General features: G+C 41.0%; 1 protein-coding gene across 15 annotated transcripts in view; it reads right to left on the bottom strand.

Moving 5' to 3' along the window:
- Positions 1-20,323, bottom strand: part of SIPA1L1 (signal induced proliferation associated 1 like 1) — a 385,127-nt gene that overhangs the window by 129,106 nt on the left and 235,698 nt on the right. For 14 of the 15 annotated variants that reach the window (XM_070377614.1, XM_070377620.1, XM_070377612.1 and 11 more), the window contains one exon: positions 9,360-11,161. In XM_070377614.1, the coding sequence (XP_070233715.1) occupies positions 9,360-10,857 (1,498 nt within the window). In that variant the 5' untranslated portion in view covers positions 10,858-11,161. Of the gene's footprint in view, positions 1-9,359; positions 11,162-11,784; positions 12,312-20,323 lie in introns of those variants that run through there. The other variant, XM_005888496.3, reaches the window with a different exon arrangement.

The following is a 20,323-nucleotide window of genomic DNA, read 5'->3' on the forward strand; positions in this document are numbered from 1 at the left end:
TGAATAAATGTATGAATGTGCAGTTGTTAATTTTTAAAACTACTTAAAAATATTAAGGGCACTGATTAATAGGAAATTGGGTAATAAATCTGTATATAAGAAATACATAGGTACACAAAGTACTACACATAAATAAGCAAAAAATAAAGATCTACTGTATAGCACAGGGAACTATACCCAATATCTTGGGTATAGTTATCTTATCCATCCATATAAATGTATGAATAACTGAATCACTTTGCTGTACACTTGAAACCAACACAACAATGTAAATTAACTATATCTGAATTTAAAAACAAGAATGACAACAAAAAAGAAAAGATAAAGAAGATTACAATCAAATACTGAGATTAGGAGATCGATTACTACCTCCAACTCTGCATTGTTAACTTTCATAGTAATATATCCTTTTGTTTGATTTGTTTATCATCTGTTTCCCTCCACTAGAATGTAAGCTCCATGAAGGTGTTTCATTTTATTTCTCATTCCAAGCATCCTAAACCATGCCGAGTATGATGAAGGCACTCATGCATATGTCGCGGTCCCAGACGTGCAATACTTAATATCTCCCTTTCAGAAATTGCTCACAACAAATTCAGCCACAAGAAATGCAATTAGCTGAGAGTCTCTGGCTGTAGTATCTTCGGATCTTCTGTAGTTTTCCAGCCCAGACATACTCTTCCTGGGCAGCCCCAGGACTGAGTGTGCCTGGAGGGGAACTGACTGCCCACAAGGGACCGCTCTATTGTTCCTTTTTCTTTCATGGCATTGGTTGAGATTTTGTCACATGACACAGTAAGCTGAGGCTCCCCCTGCCCATTTTCATTTCTTCTCCCTTTCATAGTGTCAGACCTGTACTGTGGACTGAAGACCTTCCCTGATAAATCCTGCTTCCTCTTCCCTCTTCTTTCACAGGCATGGCCCCAGGTCCCTAACAAACCACTTGCGTGCCAATACTGTCCAGCATCTGCTTCTCAGACAACTTGATCAATAAGGTATCTGTTACATGATTGAATCATATCAACACAATCATGTAAGATGCAAATTGCTCTGTGATTAGACTGGTGTATTTGGCAAAGACAAGAGGATGAATTTTGAGTAAGGGGGACCAGAGATGAAGAGACTAAGACAATGGCCAAGAATTGCGTCAAAAGGCAACGAGGGCTTGAAGTAACCTTGGGACCAGGACACAGAGAACAGGAAATCAGCAACAATGTGGAGGGAGATGCAAGAGGCCTTCCCAACTGACTGGAGGTTAACATCAATGAAGAGAGGCATCAAAGGGGCTTCAGTGTTTCAAATCCCAGAGACTGATAATAGTGGTAGCATTTACAGCATGAGGACAACGATGACGGTAGGCTTGTTCAGGGAGAAAAACGGAGAAGCAGTCAAAATTTGTGTCCCAGGTTTCAAGCTGCCGGCTAGATAACCAACCAAGTGGAAGCAGGTAAGGCTGATAAGGAATGTAGCCAGAACTGAAGAAAAAGCCTGGGAACAGAGGTCTTTTATTTGGATATAAATGTAGACTACTTTTTCTAAAAAGAGTGTTCTGAAGTCATTCATTATAAAGGAAATAGGTAAACTGTGCTAATCAAACAGAAATAGGAAAATAAAAGCCAAGTGGATATGAATATGTTATTAATGAAGGTGGCACAGTTGAGCATCAGATTTTCTTCTGGGAGGTGAAGTAAAACAGAAGATACAGGAAAAAAATAAATAAAATAAAACAAGCAAACAAATAAAACACACCTATCATCAGAAAGGCAGGCATTTAGTAGCTACCAGAAAATAATTCCTGGCATCAAATTCTAAAATAAATTTCTCACGTGGAACTTTCTAAAAGGCCAAAGGATGACAAAAAGGCCAGTATCTCCATCATCAGTTCATTGAAAAGCACACTCTGTCGTTGTATGATTGGATCTTTACAAGATGACCTTGAATAAAGTCAAGTGTCTGAGCAAAGGTGGCCTTTGGACCGTCTAGCTTGATTTTATAAAACTAAACAGAGAGGAGCAGCTGAGAGGCACATGCCCTTTTAATCAGCCTTCACAAGCCTCTGAACTGAGACGGCTCAGGGAATATGAACTCCTGGATGGCTCACAGATCAGAGTTCAATCAGTCACGGGGCTTGGGAGATCATGGCCGAGAAAGCAGAGGATGCTTGTTTTCCAAAGAGCTAACGTGCACACCTTCCTACCTAACGGCCTTCTTGCTACCAAAAGCCCCGAGCAGGTCAAGAAACAGCAGCAAAACACTCCTAGGTGAGCTTCTCAGGAAGTTATTTAGTGCCCCAAATCTCCCTGAAAAGGATTACATAACTAGAGAGCTGCCTTCAAACAAATAAAACACAGTTTATATGCTCTCAATAAAAAATGAAAGACAAGGGCATGAAAACAGTAAGCTATTACACATGAATAAAATCTTTCCCTATTAGTTTTGGCAGAAATACACCGTTAAGTTCAAGAACACAGAGCACAACATGGTTTAGGAGAACAGACTTGCTGACTCTGGAGTTTTATCCCATACTTGAAATACGACTGTTCACAAAAAACTAACCATAGACTAGTTATCCTTTCAGAACTCTGAATTACAAGGCATTCCATGGTACTATACTCAAGCTTAATGTTGCTACAGTTACAGAAGAAATAAAATAAGCACAGAGTTTTACAAATAAGTTGAGCTTTAAGGTGTCCTCTGATGTTCTATATGTACCATACAATAATCCACTGAAACTTACAGTAGGTAATGATACACATGTAAAAATCTGAACTTGCAGAATACTGCCTGATAACAAAACTGGAGAATATATTAGAGTACTAAAGCTGTCACTTCAAGTACAAATGCAGTTCAGAGTATATATTCTAAAGAAATGGTAAAGATGGTTGATTCGAAGAGAGTGAAAGGAAAATAAAACTGGACATTACAGTAGCAACCAAAATCCAACAAGGCCTCAAACTAATAATCCAGGAGCCCAGCATACTATTCAACTTGACTTGTATACGTGTGAGTGTGCGTGTGCAAACACACGTGTGGTGAGGTGGGGTGAGGCGGTGGTGTATAGGAGGAGGAAGGTGAACTGCAGAACAATCAAATCTGGTGGCTTCAAGTTATCAGAAGAGTAAGCAAGTGCAGAGCATTAGTGTTCATCCCTTCCAGGAATGAGAAAATATTCTTAGATGCTCTTTAGACCTGATAATGGCAGCTGCTTCTGGCCACTGGGCAGGAAGGGAAGGCCTGGCCCGATCACAGCATCTTCAGTAACCTGACTTTGAGAGTGACATTCCATCACTATCAACACTTTTGATCAATGGAGCAACAAGGAACACAGTGAAAGCAACCCTTGGCTCCTCTCTTTTCCATTAGTGCGCTGGTCCAGTGGGATTCAGGGAGGATGTGTCTCGGACCCTTGTATACGCAGTGCAGAACGGAAACAGTCCTGTCCTGGAACTTTAATCATGGTGACGAAGTGAAAACTCAACACAAAATACATATGTACTCAAAGGGAGAGGCCCAGATTAATTCTGATGTTAGTGTACTGCCTCATCTGTGCCTCTCTATGAAGGATGTGGTTGCATCACTTGGACTTATCACAATACAACTTTGCCTCGGGGTCCTATGAGCATTATGTGAGGAGCTCTGCATAAAGCACAAAGTAATAACACAATAAATGTTAGCTATGTTATTACTGTCATTTAATCCTCGGCGAGTTAGAACCATCACACGCACTGGCAAAACAGCAAAGAGAAGTGGGGAAGAGGAAGGACCAGAAAGAAGAAATTGATGGTTTGTTACTTACTTCAACAGATGCATACAATGGGAGGATTGCTCTGCTCAGCCAGCAAAGGACTGGGCTCATGAGATGGAGACAAATATGCTCTAAAGTCTAAATTTGCAAAATAATGAAGTTCATAAAAATAATGTAATATTTAAAAAGTGACAGCAGCTTCATCAGAAAAAGACAGTTAAGTTTTACGTATCATGTCAACAATACACACTTCAGTAATGTGGATTTTTCCCCCAGAGATTTAGCCTCAGTGAAATCAGGATTCATTAAACCCAGTATCTGGTGATTACGAGGTTGGACTGACAGGTCAGAAGCGCTACGCCCTGTTGCTGGAAGAGAAATTACACCTGTTGTGGATGTACTCCTTCAACAAGATGACTCTCTTCCAGGTTCTGATTAGGAAAAACGAGTTAGTGTACTAATTTCAGTGAATCAAGCTATGTATTAAAAATCATGACAGAATTATTTGTCTAACTATATTTTACACTGTGATGAAAAGTACAGCTATCACTTATACCAAAATATGACACCAACAAACTTATCTATGCAACAGAAACAGACACACAGACATAGAGAACAGACTTGTACTTGCCCAGGGAAAGGGGGTGGGGAAGGGATGGAGTGAAAGTCTGGGATTAGCAGATGCAAACTATTATATACTGTACGGATAAACAACAGGTTCCTACTGTATAGCACAAGGTAATTCAATATTCTGTGATAAAGCATAATGGAAAAGAGTATGAAAAAAATGCATATGTGTATAAACGATTCACTTTTCTGCACAGCAGAAATTAATACCTTGCAAATCAACTATACTTCAATAAATTAAATTTTAAGAAAGGTACAGATACTACATAAAGTTTATAATACACAGTTATAGTTTAAGGGGGTTAATTTCTGCTTCAAGTTATTCAGATCCACAATCTGTTGTATCTTCTTTGTAACAAATGATCTACCTGATTTGAAAGTTTGTATGGCCCAAGAAAACACAGCAGGTGCTCTCTGACACTGCCTTCCTGTACCAGTTTCATGTATTAACTATTGATCTGCGTTTCCTCTGTAAACCCTGATGATAAATGCCCAAGGGCACTAGGCGGCAATCTCTGGAGCCACACACTCTTTCTGCTCCCACCAGCTGGACTCCATGCTGACTAAGAGTCAAGCTGTGTCTTCCCAAACCAGTTTATGCCAGTGGACTTGTTATTGTAATTACGAGATTTAATTAAATATTATGAAAGTTGATGGAATATAAGTACAAGAGATAAATCTTGTTTCTTATTAAAAACTAAATTGAAGGCTTTGGAAAGACTTCATAAAAGCAAGTCATTAAAAGGAAAGCTATTGGATTAGATGTGGGAAAGACCTATAAAAAAAGGAGAAAAAAATTTTAAATCTAAAATTCTGTAAGATTCAGAGTGTTTTGCTACTGTCTATACTGTTAATACAATGTAGAATTCAAAATAGCAGAATCACTGTCAAAGAAGCACCCTTGGCCTCTCCAAAATTTAGCAAATATATATTTATTATTATTACATAGTTTAGTGAAAATAAGATATTTTGAATATGTATACTTTTGCAAGACTCCCTATCTTAATGATTTTGTCAACTAAACAGTTCCAATTATGTTAGCTAAGAGGGTATGGTCGGTCTATAAATAGAAAAATGGTTTAAATGAGAAATTTCTTTGAATTAGTAGCTCTTAAATTTATGAAGTGTTATGATCTAAACTGGATCACCGTGGAATACAGGTGTTCAAATTTTTGTTCCTTACTTTTGAAAGACAAAGTACTTTGAACAAAATTCTACCAGATTTAAAGATAAAAACATTCTCCTTCCTTTAGTCTAATATAGTAGAGAGCAGAGCAAAACAGTCAAGAACATGACTCTGGTCAGACACCCCAAATGTGAAATCCTGGCTCCAATACTATTAATTTCAATGACAGCTTAACCGCTGAAACCAGCCACACAAACCCCAGTTTTCTCATCTGGAAAATGCCTTCAATAACTATATCTATACCACAGGGGACATGGAGACACTGAAATGAGAAAATAGACATCAAACCACATGGTAAGTTTCTAGTACACAGTAAGTGCTCAAAATGTTCATCATTAATGTGATTATATTACCTAGAGCCAGATATCCTGGAATGTCAAGTCAAGTGGGCCTTAGGAAGATTCACTACGAACAAAGCTAGTGGAGGTGATGGAATTCCAGTGGAGCTATTTCAAATCCTAAAAGATGATGCTGTGAAAGTGCTGCACTCAATATGTCAGCAAATTTGGAAAACTCAGCAGTGGCCACAGGACTGGAAACAGTCAGTTTTCATTCTAATCCCAAAGAAAGGCAATGCCAAAGAATGTTCAAACTACCACACAATTGCACTCATCTCACATGCTAGTAAAGTAATGCTCAAAATTCTCCAAGCCAGGCTTCAGCAATACGTGAACCGTGAACTTCCAGATGTTCAAGCTGGTTTTAGAAAAGGCAGAGGAACCAGAGATGAAATTGCCAACATCCGCTGGATCATCAGAAAAGCAAGAGAGTTCCAGAAAAGCATCTATTTCTGCTTTATTGACTGTGCCAAAGCCTTTGACTGTGTGGATCACAAGAAACTGTGGAAAATTCTTCAGGAGATGGGAATACTAGACCACCTGACCCACCTCTTGAGAAACCTATATGCAGGTGAGGAAGCAACAGTTAGAACTGGACGTGGAACAACAGACTGGTTCCAAATAGGAAAAGGAGTATGTCAAGGCTGTATATTGTCACCCTGCTTATTTAACTTAATGCAAAGTACATCATGAGAAACGCTGGGCTGGAGGAAGCACAAGCTGGAATCAAGATTGCAGGGAGAAGTATCAATAACCTCAGATATGCAGATGACACCACCCTGAGGGTAGAAAGTGAAAAAGAACTGAAGAGCCTCTTTGTGAAAGTGAAAGAGGAGAGTGAAAAAGTTGGCTTAAAGCTCAACATTCAGAAAACTAAGATCATGGCATCTGGTCCCACCCCTTCATGGGAAATAGATGGGGAAACAGTGGGAACAGTGTCAGACTTCATTTTTCTTGGCTCCAAAATCACTGCAGATGGTGACTGCAGCCAAGAAATTAAAAGACACATACTCCTTGGAAGGAAAGTTATGACCAACCTAGACAGCATATTAAAAAGCAGAGACATTACTTTGCCAACAAAGGTCTGTCTAGTCAAGACTATGGTTTTTCCAGTAGTCATGTATGGATGTGAGAGCTGGACTATAAAGAAAGCTGAGCGCTGAAGAACTGATGCTTTTGAACTGTGGTGTTGAAGACTCTTGAGAGTCCTTTGGACTGCAAGGAGATCCAACCAGTCCATCCTAAAGCAGATCAGTCCTGGGTGTTCACTGGAAGGACTGATGTTGAAGCTGAAACTCCAATACTTTGGCCACCTGATGCGAAGAGCTGACTCATTTGAAAAAACCCTGATGCTGGGAAAGATTGAGGGCAGGAGCAGAAGGGGACAACAGAAGATGAGATGGTTGGATGGCATCACCGACTCAACGGACATGGGTTTGGTTAGGCTCCAGCAGTTGGTGATGGACAGGGAGGCCTGGCATTCATTGGGTTGCAAAGAGTTGGACACAACTGAGTGACTGAACTGAACTGAACTAGGGAAAAGAGCCAACTACTATGAATACATAAGTAAGATTATAAGTAACATGTTCTCTCCTGTGTTGGAATGTCAGTTCTTTAGGAAGATGGCCTCCTCTACAGACAGTTCACAAACACCTGTGGAAAACTTCTCCAGGCTCAATAAAACAGGGATTTTCAGCAAGGGGCAATTTTCTAGAGGACATTTGGCAATATCCAAATGGAGACCTTTTAGGTCATCACAAGTCAGGGTACCTATCAGCATCTGGGATGTAGGCCAGGGACACTGCTAAACATCTTATATCCCAGAATGTGTAAGACTATAGGATATAACAAACAAAGAATTATCTGGTCCCAAATACCAAGATGGCAAGGTAAAAATACTCTGTAGCCTTAAGGACAGAATAAGAAAGAAGTGATTTCTAAAATCTGAACTCCACAAAGTTTTCTGAGAACATAAAGATGGGTGATCAATGAAGTCAGGATTTTCATTATCATATTAGTTTCAGGACCTTTGCCATAGATGTTTAAGAGACATGGATACCAAGCACTGAGACAAGGCTCCTTTGGTCAATAAACCATTGTGAATACAGCCGATCATACGATAACCTTACAATAAATTTGATTTTAAAGTAAGCAATGTCATACAACTAGAGCACTAGAATGAAGTACTAGAAATCAAACTTCCTTTGGAAGAATAAATCTCAAAAGGACCCAAAACCCCCAAACAGTGGGTGGGAAATTGAAAGATCACTCTAGTAGCTTGTATACAGGGGGCCTCTCACTTGGTCTCAACGCAGACATTACTGAGCTAGCTTGTGGACCACAGGTGTACGTTCTTCCTTGGTGAGCATCTTGTCTTCTAGCTCAGGTCCTTGCATGACAAACTCATTCTTCAATTAATAATGCTGCTCAAAAACACTATTAGAAAGCTCCTAAGAGTTCATTTAAACTACCTGTCAGTGAATTCACAGAGTTTTCTTAAAAGCATGAGATAAAACTGTGTATATACAGATCAATCCAACAATATAGATACATGCTGCTGCTGCTGCTGCTAAGTCGCTTCAGTCGTGTCCGACTCTGTGCGACCCCATAGACGGCAGCCCACCAGGCTCCCCTGTCCTTGGGATTCTCCAGGCAAGAACCCTGGAGTGGGTTGCCATTTCCTTCTCCAAGGCATGAAAGTGAAAAGTGAAAGGGAAGTCACTCAGTCGTGTCCGACCCTCAGCGACCCCATGGACTCCAGCCTTCCTGGCTCCTCCATCCATGGGATTTTCCAGGCAAGAGTACTGGAGTGGGGTGCCACTGCCTTCTCCGATACAGACATATATTTTCCCCCAAAGCAGAAAAAGAAGTCATCAACATGTTAATGGTACCTCTCACTCCAGTGCCTTTTATACTCAAATCTAGAAGACCAAGGTTTGATTCCCAACTCTTAGATTTTTGTCAAATAATAAAATTCTCACTAAAATGCCTGTGAAATGAATGGGAATGTATTATAATTGTCATTTAGTAATGAGAACATTGAGGGAGAAAAGAAATGACCCTGTACCAACTGTAAAAGTACTAAACAAATAAAAAAACCAGCATTAAGATTGCTTTTGAAACCCTTTAAAAGCTGTATTTAAAATATTTTTAACTTCATATGACATTTATCCCTAAAGGTGACATAGCAAGTCTTCTACGTAAGCATTACAATTTCATCCACTGAATCAAAGGTTTTTTACTTAAAAAAATTAATATTCTGTATATAAGATATTTAACATATCTAAAAGGAGAAAGTAACTCACAAAATGCAAATGAAAATACACTGCAGCCAACAGCTAACTCTTTCGCCATCAAGATAAGGCGTTCACGCAAAGCTTACATCACACTGCCTTATGAAACCTGACAGACAGTACTCCTTTTCAGAAAGTATGGCAAAAGAAAATTAAAGATCTCTACTCACCCTTCTGATAGAAGAACTTCCTGTAATAGTAAGCGCCAAGATCCACGTGTTCTACGATGTATCTTTTCACCCGATCCAGGTGTAACACCAAGTTTTCCTTGGGCACTTCAAGTACTGCCACGCCTGCATTTGTACAATGGGAGCTGAGTGTAGACTCAAAGGAGGCACTTTCACATCCACTAAAGGAACCAGAATTTGATTTGGACAGGCTGATCTTCCTTTCCCCTTCTCCACCAATCTCATTCCGAAAATAGGGACAGCTCATCACCAGCTCATTGCTTTTATCATCTCCCTGGTCCATGCTGAGGCTTCCCTTGGAATTCAGGTCCTCTGTGCTGCCCATTGGGGAGCTGAAGCTGGCCGAGTGGGACAAAGGCCCAGAGACCAAGGATGCCACCGCAGCTGCCGAAGCCCCTGTGGTGGTGTTTCTCCTCTTAATTACATTGTGCCTGTTCATAATCGCCTCGTTCAAGTCAAATAAGATACTCTGGACATCGTAGTGGGCAAAGCACTTCGGGCATGTCCAGGGCCTGACAGAGTCTTCCGATCGGTTATCTTCAAGATCCGACGACTTCCCAAGTTCCTCACCTTTGGCATTGCGTAATTTACGAAAAATGGACGAGTCTCCGGTTTCCGACTTGGAGCGCCGCTTGAGTGGTTTTTCCCTTTCCTTAAAGAGCCTGAGGTTCTCTCTCTGTGAGATGGGCCCGTCTATAACATCCAAGGAGAAACCAGAACCCTTGCCCCCACCGGCGATGAGAAAGTCACTGAGCTTGGTCGGAGTGGGACCTCGATCAGACTTGTCGTCTTTGTAGCCCTTTAACAAGTCAAAGAAGCTTTCTCCGGACGTTCCCTGCTTATCAATTGAGGATGTGCTACCGTATTCCCTGTGCAGCGACGGCCCCGTCTTGTAGGTGGGCGAGATACATTCATCAAAGCTATCCACGTCAAGCTCACTTATGGTGATGTCGCTGTTGCTGCGCTGCCGTATCCGGCGCAGAGCCTTCCTGGGGGAGCTGGGGTAGGCTTCGGGCATGAGAAATCTGGAGTCCATGTTCTCCGACGGCCGCGTCTTGCTCTTCAGCGTGTTCTGTATGCTTTTTAACATGGCTGAGTCACTGGAATTGAGGCTTACAGAACTTCCCTGACTCACAGGACTGCTTTTGGAGGACATGCTCTCAAGGCAACTTGAGGTTTCTATTTCCTGGCTTGAACGGCTAGATTCTTTTACGTTTTCCTTTCTGGGGGGCCAATCTGCAATTCTTGCCCGAACTCCCATCTTTGGGACTCCGGGGGTTGAAGTTATATGGTGAGAACCTTCGCTTCGGGGGGGCCCTACAGGAGCCATGACAGATGACCCTAAGCTGCCATTCTGGGACCTGAAACGTCGCATGTAGAAGTCGTCTGTGTGGACTTTGGGGGTGCCATCTGCGCCCACAATGGATGCCCTTTCAGTGGCAACCGGCCTCTCTGTCTGTGACCGTTTCAGGCTGGTCATGATGCAAAAGCAGTTTGACTTAAATCCCCACAGAAAGGACCATCATACCTAAGTTTTAAATGTGCACTTCCCTTTTGGAGAATGGCTTCCAGAAAATACAGCAGTTGCACGAGATCTTAATCTTTTTCATTTAAAAGGTTAAAATAACTCCTTATTTTCAAATCTCTGAAAATCCAGAGCTTTAGAGCATTATAATCCACAAGAGTTCCTTTGCTTTACTTTGATGAGATGGCTTTCTTTCAGAAAGAACTGAATGGAACTTGTATCACTGGGACTCTGTGACTGCCATAATCCCATGCTTTCTCTAAAAGAGAGAAGGACACTTTGGATTAGCATTTAATAAATACATCTAAAAATAAATATGCAATTGCCAAAACCAGACACATCCAAATAAAAGATTCACTAACTGGATTGTGGCTCACAGTTTACAACCCATATTTTTAGTAAAGCAGATTTGAAAGCATTTAATAATATCCATCATTTAAATTACATATATTTTAAAAGACTATGAATACTTCAGCTTAATTGAACTGTTTCATATCATTAGAAGGCGGTGAGGGATCTTGTTCCAGGACATTAGCCCAAGTACAGACCACAAACAGACTCCAGTGACCTCTAACAATGCAGACTATCATGAACCGCTGTGCTGACCAGAAGTTCAAGGCATAACCGACAGAGTTCGATAATTAGAGCAACATACAGCTTTTTAACAAGACTAAAAATTGAAAAATTATGTTACTGAATATGTCGCAACACTTACTTTTTAACCTCTTCTGTATTTCAAAATTCAAACTTAGTTTTGTTTCTTTACAAAGGCTTACCAGAGTTGGCAAGAGCAAATACAACAGAGAGAAAATAAACACGGTTTTCCCCAAGCAATTCTACCCATTAGCATGCTTCTGTCATGCCCTCTAGTTTATTACTTACCCCAAAGAGCAGAATTTCAGAAAGCATCCAGCATTTTCCACCACCTCTTCCCGAGCTCTCTTTCCTTCTATCTACCCTTAAAGCTACAAACGTTTCACTAATTAGCAAAATGCCTGCATTTCCTTACGCGTTGCAACCCACCCCATCCTCCAGTGCTAATTTATGAAGACAGCAGAAACCAAAAGCTGCTGTGAGCAGACCTTTCCATATCCCCCAGTCGACGACAGAGAACTGCTAACATCCTTCCAGGTGACGGGCAAAGAAAACCAACTTCCTCAGGAGCACGTCAATCAGGAGGCAAGAGGCACAAATTCTGAGCACAAAATCCTGCATGGTTGCGTACATCCTGAAAATAAAGGCAGAGGACCCTTTTCCAAGGCTCCACAAATGACACAAGAGGTGGCCTTTAAATTCCTGCCAAATGCATGTTTGCAAAGATGCTGCTGATCCAGCACTGCGCTGCCGGGGCCGCATTGTCTACAAATCACGGCTGACACCCAGGCCGACCCGGGCTCGCTGCGCTCCGCTCCCCAGCAACAAGCACTTACTTCCACGATAATTAAGCATCTCGCTAGTCGGCTTCCTGCCTCCCAGGCAGCCGCTTTAATTTCTCCTGCGCTATGCAGCATCATTTTAGAAGACTCGCTGCTATTTAAAGGCTGGAACATTTAGGGGTGTTTCAAAAATGCACACCGCCTGCAGAACACAGGGCCAAAGAAGCTCCAGCTGGGCTCGCACGGGCTGCTTAGACCAGCCCCACACAAAAACGCCAATTGTTTTCCCTCTGGCTCCTCTTCACCATCTTTTGTGAAAGGGATAATGGTTTCGCACCGCTACCCAATGAAACCTGACTTTGGACCTCTCTAGATACTTCTACCATCAGATTGCTATAATTTGACTGTATATCTGGGAACTGTCCAGGCTCCTCTTGAACTATAAACCTTCAAGTGGAATAATGTGCTAACTGTTGCGTCTGAAAGAGACCATGTGGCCACAGCCAAGGTTCAAGAAGTGCTCCTTATAAAATGGAAGGAAACTGGGCAACTAAACCAAAATGCAAAGTAAACACTAGCCCATTTCAAAGAAAGAAAAAAAAAAGTCTTTTGACAACCCCAAACCACAATTTATGAGCTATTTTGTAACTAGGGAAAAAAGAAGCTGTTTATTTCAATGAAACAGCTTTCAAAGAAAGAATACACTGACATACAAAATAATTCTCAATAGATTCTTATGAAAATCAGATGTGTTCAACGTCTCTCACAAACTCACAGAAATCCAAATAAATCACCTATTGTTCCCAGAACTGACATTCTCTAAAAGGCCAGTGCACCAATCCCCCAGAGTAAAGACTCATTCGGGCCACATTTCATTTCCCTTAGAATAGAGTTGACTGCAGGACTCTTTTTTTAGTATCTGTGAAGTTATAGGTCAGCACTAAAATACAGTAAGTAACACTGACTTGGAAATGCCTGTCCTTGGTGGTCACTACTACAGGACTCCCATTCAGAAGCATCGCATATGCTGCCTGGGTCTTTTTAACAGGTTTTAAAAAATCTTACACAAGTGGGCTTCCCTGGTGGCTCTGTGGTAAAGAATCCACCTGCCAATGCAGGAGACACAGGTTCGATCCCAGGTCTGAGACGATCCTACATGCCGTGGAACAACTAATCCTGTGTGCCACGATGAATGAGCCAGCGATCCAGAGCCTGGGAGCCGCGAATACTGAGCCCATGTGCTACAACTACTGAAGCCCATGTGCTTTAAAGCCTAGGCCCCACAGCAGGAGAAGCCAACGCAACGAGAAGCCCACACACCGAAACTAGAGCGTGGCCCCCACTCGCCACAACCAGAGAAAAGTCCTCACATCAGCGAAGACTCAGCACAACCAAAAACAAATAAAATTATTTTAAAAGTCTTACAGAGATATATTTCTTTGTATTAAAAAAAAATGCCAAGACTCCTGCTACATCTTGATTATGATAACTCAGTGTTATCTTTTAATTTCAAAATATACATGGGCACATAGGGGAGAGAGTGCCCACGCTCTTTAACGACCTGAAAAATCTGAGGAGGTTCAAGATGGGACAACTAAGGTAAATAACAGATTTTGTTTTCTTGTCATGGAGACTTCTTTCCTTTTCTCTTTTCCTCTCTTTCCCATCCTTATTTATAGCAACAAAGCCCTTCAGGTACAATAGGAACCTTAGACACAGACCAGCACCTACAGAATATATACACTTTGTGTTTATTCAAGTACTAATTGAAAATAATGATGCCATCCATGTGTAATATGACACCACATCAATAATATCTGAAACCTATTCCTTTGGGTTAATGGAAATAGCAAACATATGCTAACAATGATTAGCAATTCTCTTAGTTATCAGCAAACCTGCCTAAACATCACTAAATATGGTAAAACAAAAAAAAAACAAAAAAACAATAGAATTAAGTAGAAGACATTAGTGACATGCTAATTTATAGTATGTCACCTCTATCTGTTCAAAGAGTAAACTATTTAAGAAATATCCTTGTTATGTGTTTAATTTTACAGCTCTAGGTAGTATTTGAGTCCATGGTGGATCCATTTAGCTAGAATATCAATCCCATTGTTTAGTTCTGTGAGCTCCTGGAAACTCTATCAGCTAAGGAGAAGACGCCATCTACTAACTGAAACTCTTTCCATCATTCAAGGTCTATCACCACGTAACGTGCCACTGTTTTCTGATAAGACCATTCTTCCAAAGGAAGTGCCTCCTGCTCTCCGGTAAATCACCCCCGGTCTTTCTGAATTAACTTCTGAGCATGGACCACACACTTGGCACTAGAGATATTTGGGGAAACAGCCCCTCCCCCCAAGGGCGGCTACAGGTGTAAAATCAGTCTCTGTCATCCTGGCTCACTTAGACATTTATATTCTTGACCTCTCTCTCCCTCCTGAAATTCTGTCTTCTCTAGGCCTTCATGATGAACACATTCTTCTTAATTTCCCGTGCCTCTTTCTTTTGGCTCCCTCCTCAGGATCACTGGTGGCTCCATTTAAAAGCAAGTGATTCCAGGGTGGTACCCTTGGCTTACTTCTCTTACTAGTCTTCAGAGTTTTTGAAGGTGCTGTAAAGGGTGTTACTATTAGGATGCATTTGAGCACCCAGTGCATTAGGATGAGATCGCAGGCCTGGGGGCACTGGAGTAAAACTATTACTCTGGAAACCAGGGTGTTGACTTGGCTGGATCAGTTGCCTGTGCAACTGAACGAAGCAGAATTAGGAAACTGCTTGGGAGAGATAGCTGCACGGTAGCCAGTACTGTCTGGAGATGTCATAGATACCCACAGCTTCAAATATATTATCTCTATGCATATATTATCTCTATGCAGTTACCTCCAAATCTCTTCTCATGACCCTTTCCCTTAAATTACAGATAAAATATATGCAAGTGCTCATGTGATATCTTCCTTATTTATCCATTTTCAACATGAATTATTAAGCAGAAAAATAAAATTTTTCCAAGAAATAAATGAGTGATAAGGAAGTGAGAACAATAAATAATTGAAGGAACCAAAGGAAAAGAACAACATGGGAAACTTTCTTTGTGCCAAGGGCATAAAAATAGTTTAAAGGTTACACAAGAAGATGTGGGAAGGGAAGAAAACAAAAAACTAACAACAGCTTACAGTTCCTGCCCTGAAATAACCTACAGCACGACATGGTGCACTCACTAAAAAGACGCAGTGTGCATGCTTAGTTGCGTCCAACTCTTTGGGACCCTACAGACTGGGGCCTGACAAGCTTCCCTGTCCATGGGATTTTCCAGGCAAGAATACTGGAGTGGGTTGTCATTTCTCCTCCAGGGGATCTTCCTGACCCAGGGATGGAACCTGCATCTCTTGCATTGGCAGGCAGATTTTTTTTTTACCACTGAGCGACCTGGAAAGCCCATGAAAAGATGTAGCATTCTTCATCAATTACCTCCGTATTTCAAAATTGGATGTTGGTAGGTCCCTTAATCGGCACAGCCTCAGATACAGGGCCAACTCTCAATGATTCCAGGCAATAGAAGAAATTTTGATGATGAATAACTATACAAATACCCTGAGATTACACAGATAAACAATGTGAATATTTATAAAGTGTCAATGTAAACAGTTTATTAAGCTATATACACAGACTTAAAATATCCATAAATATTCTTTAGAATATAACAGGAAACTTAATTTTAAAACAGAAATATTACATCACAGTGTTTGGACATTAGATTAGCTATGATAACCAAATAAAGCCAATGATTTCCTTTACCTCCCTTCTTGGCTTTCCTGAATTACAGTCACATTACATAAAAGTAACATCTCTGATAAAAGGGACGTCTCACTCTTTCAAATCAGCCTTTACACACGTACAAACATCCCCATGCAACGTCCTGGATAATTCAAGCTTTATGAATCAGCATTTAACTTTTTAGATCGGAATTTCCCCCTTCTTTCATTTCCGTTCTATCTCAACAAAAATCAGGAAGGATTGGGAAGAGATGAGTTGATAAGTCTAGTTCCTGCTCTCCAAATGTTCACTATCTAAAAAAGACAACACTGATGGAGACAAAGTAGACTCAAATAATCTGCCCTCAAATTACCAAAGTGAATAAAGAAGTTATAGACACAAAACATACATAAACTGATGAATTTACATTTGAGTTCAGAGATAAGAAAACAAGTTAAAATGTGCTTGTTTTGACAGAGTAAGGAGCAAAAGAAAGAATAACATTTGCCTCCCAACTACACTCCAAACAAAAAGTGTGACGAAGAAGGTTACATTTCAAAGCTCTAGTAAGGCTTGAACGTGCTTTGTGCAGCTGCAGGTGAAGGAAACAACATGAAAATTCGGCAGCAAGCCTGGTGGCAGAAGAGGGTGGTAAAATACAAAGGATTTGAAAACAAATTTTTTTTAATAAAATTTAAAAGGTTTGGAGCCAGACACATGGTAAGAATTACTGATGGGTAAGAAAATGATTCAACAGCTGGCAAAATAAAGGAGAACAGAAATAAATGTGAACATTTATCTTATATTTGAATATGAGAAAACTCAGGCAATAAGCAATTAATATAATGCCAAGAGGAGGAGCTTTATCAGGAGGAGCTTAAAGTAAAGAGGTAAACGGTAAAACGTAGTAAATAGAAAGGTAACCATGAACCAGAATGATTAGATGAAAAATAGCATTTGAGGTACAGCAAATGAATACTTGAGGGCGGGAGGAGAAGGGGACGACAGAGGATGAGATGGTTGGATGGCATCACTAACTCAATGGACTTGAGTTTGGGTAAACTCCGGGAGTCAGTGATGGACAGGGAGGCCTGGCGTGCTGCGGTTTATGGGGTCGCAAAGAGTCAGACACGACTGAGAGACTGAACTGAAATGAATACTTTCAAGGAAAAGAAATCAGAGTTCATCAGGGGCATGCAGATTCTGTGGCTGGCACCCAGGGTATTAAGAGAGCTGACTAGATCCATGAAGGAGGTGAGTGTTTTTAAAAAAGTAATTTGTCCATTAATATTCATTTAAAATCCATTAGAAAGTTACTCATCAATCCTGCAAACTGTGATCTAGTACTGATCATCTAATTACCAAATAGGGTCTGGGGAAGGGGGATATGAGAAATGGACACGGCGCAGAAAGACAACCAGTAAATGTCTACTATGCGGGAAGAAAGGCTTGTCAACTTTCCCTAAACTGTGTTTCAAATCCTTCAAGTTATTAATTCATAAGAAAGGGTTCCATAATTAAGGAAGGGACACACTACCACCTGCGTTAGGATTTGATAATACATGTTAGTATATGAAGGCTCCGTGAAATATACAGATTTAAAAAAAACCAACACAACTATTAAACTAAGATATTTCTTAACTGATTTGGCCATGGACTTATTTTTTTAAGAATATTTTTATATTGTGCATTCTATTGAATGTAACTGAGGACAAACAGGCCCGGTTTCAGAAGAACTCAGGATACAAACAAAATGGTTTATACGCTATAAATTTAGTTATTTTTTTAGTTGTATAGGTATATAAACAAGCCAAAGGAAATTCACCAAGGGAGTTATAATACTTGTCTGTAGACAGATTATAAATAATTCCTTTTTTAAGTATTTAACTATATTATTTATTTTCTAAAATGAGCATGCATAACTTTTATAACAAGAAGAAGTTTAGGAGAAAAAAAGCAACTCATTCTGTTACTAAAAACAATAAACTATCTGAGAATGTTGTATGATGGACACACACTTGAATACTAATTATTAAATACAGCACCATGTAAAACCTCAAACCATTCAAATCACCAAACGAGTCAAAATGCAACAGATGTCAAGTCCTTCCAATAAGATGATCTTGTGCTAAATCCTCTGATTAAAACGGAATCAAAGGAGGGCTACATAAAATAGAAAGTACTGAAGATGATAAGATTAAGCAGTATTTACAGGATTTGAATAATTACTCCATACAGATGATTAATACAGATTCTTGCATTCCTCATTTTTGTGTGTATTTAACGTTGCTTTCTTTATATTTAGTATTGACACAAAAGCCCCCTCCTACCTAAGAGCGTCCATTTCACCCTTTCACAAGGTTGCAGTGACCTGGGTAATCAGGGGAGGCTGCCTAAACAGCACAGACTGAGTCGTCATCACTCCTTGCCCTTCCCTGGAATACATCTACTTTCCCACGTACACATGAGTGAAGCGAAAGTTGCTCAGTCGTGTCTGACTCTTTGCAACCCCATGGACTATACAGCCCATGGAATTGTCCAGGCCAGAATACCGGAGTGGGTAGCCTTTCCCTACTCCATGCTTCTCAGCTTTTGACCTTACAGCCCTCCTCCTGCAGACATTCGGGCCAAACTGGAAGAAGGTCACAGTTCGGGCTGCAGACCAACACTCTGGAGAGTATTATCATATTATCCTGAGGTATCGATGGCTCGTGGAAACTGTATATTTAACCCGGAAAGGAAGAATCTAGTAGTATTGACTTTCTCTGAAGGCAGGAGGGAAAGAGACGGTCTAAACTGCATTAAGTCAGGTTTAAACTAGATAAGCTCTGAAAATTGCCTCTGATCCACATATGACGAACTGCAGCTGAGAATCTGCATCAGTAAGGACAGCTTTTCAGGCAGCCCACATGGGCTACGGGAGCACCAGCTATTGGTGTTCTACATAAGGCAGTCACTATCAAAAGAGAAAGCAAACAGGGAACATTTCCACCCTCAAATCCCTATAATCTAACTGGAAGAGGACTAGAGGGTTCAGTAAGACAGAACGTCACAACTGGCTTTGTCAAAGACATCAAGGTTTTCTCATTTGAGAAAGAGAAAGCAAAGAGGGAACATTTCCTCAAATCCCTATAATCTAACTGGAAGAGGACTAGAGGGTTCAGTAAGACAGAATGTCACAACTGGCTTTGTCAAAGACATCAAGGTTTTCTCACTTGAGTATTTAAAATCCAAAAAGAATTTAAGAAAGTGCACTTGAGACACAGAAAAAGCAGAGAAAGTCACATCAGTAAGAGCAATGGGTGTGTGTGTGTGTGCTCAGTCGTGTCCGACTCTTTGTGACCCGTGGACCGTAGCCCTGCAGTCTCCTCTGTCCGTGGAATTTTCCAAGCAAGCATACTGGAATGGATTGCCATTTCCTACTCCAGGGGAATCCTCCCAACACAGGGATCGAACCCACGTCTCTTACGTCTCCTGCACTGGCAGGCAGATTCTTTACCACTGAGAACAATGGGTAAACAGAAAGTTCCTTTTAAGCACAACTCTAATACCCTAATCACTGTTAATCACAGTAACCATGTTTCACTTAGCAGATTTTAAAATACCACACCCAAGGACAGAGAGCTTAAAAGGAAAAAATTAAAACACAAAATCACTCCACCTTGCCTTAATGTTTCCTTAAATACAGCTGCTGGTGAGTTATTCGTCTGCTTCACTCTACACTTACTTCTAAGGATAAACTCTCTCCCCACGGTGCTCAGAGAGCACGGGACTCTGCCATCCTGTCCACTCCGTGACCCGTGAGCATCCCCTGAGTCCTCATAAGCCCCCCGGGACGTGAACATCTCCCTTTCAGCGAGGGAAAGTGCACTGACATAAAAGCGTGGAGGGCTCTCTAATAAATACTGAGCTGGCAGTTAGAGGAATTACAGCAGAAAAACTGCTTTGAACACACATTAAAAAAGAAAAAAAGCCTCCATTTATAGCCTGAGTATTACTTCTGAAGCCCAATCCAGACACGAATCTCAACACCCAGTGGGGAAAACCTGCTGCAGTGGTCAGGTCGCTTGCCTTCTGCGCACCTTCAGAGGTCCTTCAACTGCAGCCCCGTTGCCGTCTGAAGTGGGCCCGGAGCTCAGAATTAGGCGGCATCCACTCCTGGTGTCCTTCTAAGAGCAGGAACGGGTCTGCCCTCCACAAAGCAGCACCTTTTTATAAAGCTCCACAATGGCTGAAGCTGAATCGAGGGTGTCCCTCTTGACCTTACATTCAGCATCTAGAATTGT

The sequence above is a fragment of the Bos mutus genome, chromosome 10 (assembly GCF_027580195.1).
Source record: "Bos mutus isolate GX-2022 chromosome 10, NWIPB_WYAK_1.1, whole genome shotgun sequence".
Lineage (NCBI taxonomy): Eukaryota > Metazoa > Chordata > Mammalia > Artiodactyla > Bovidae > Bos > Bos mutus.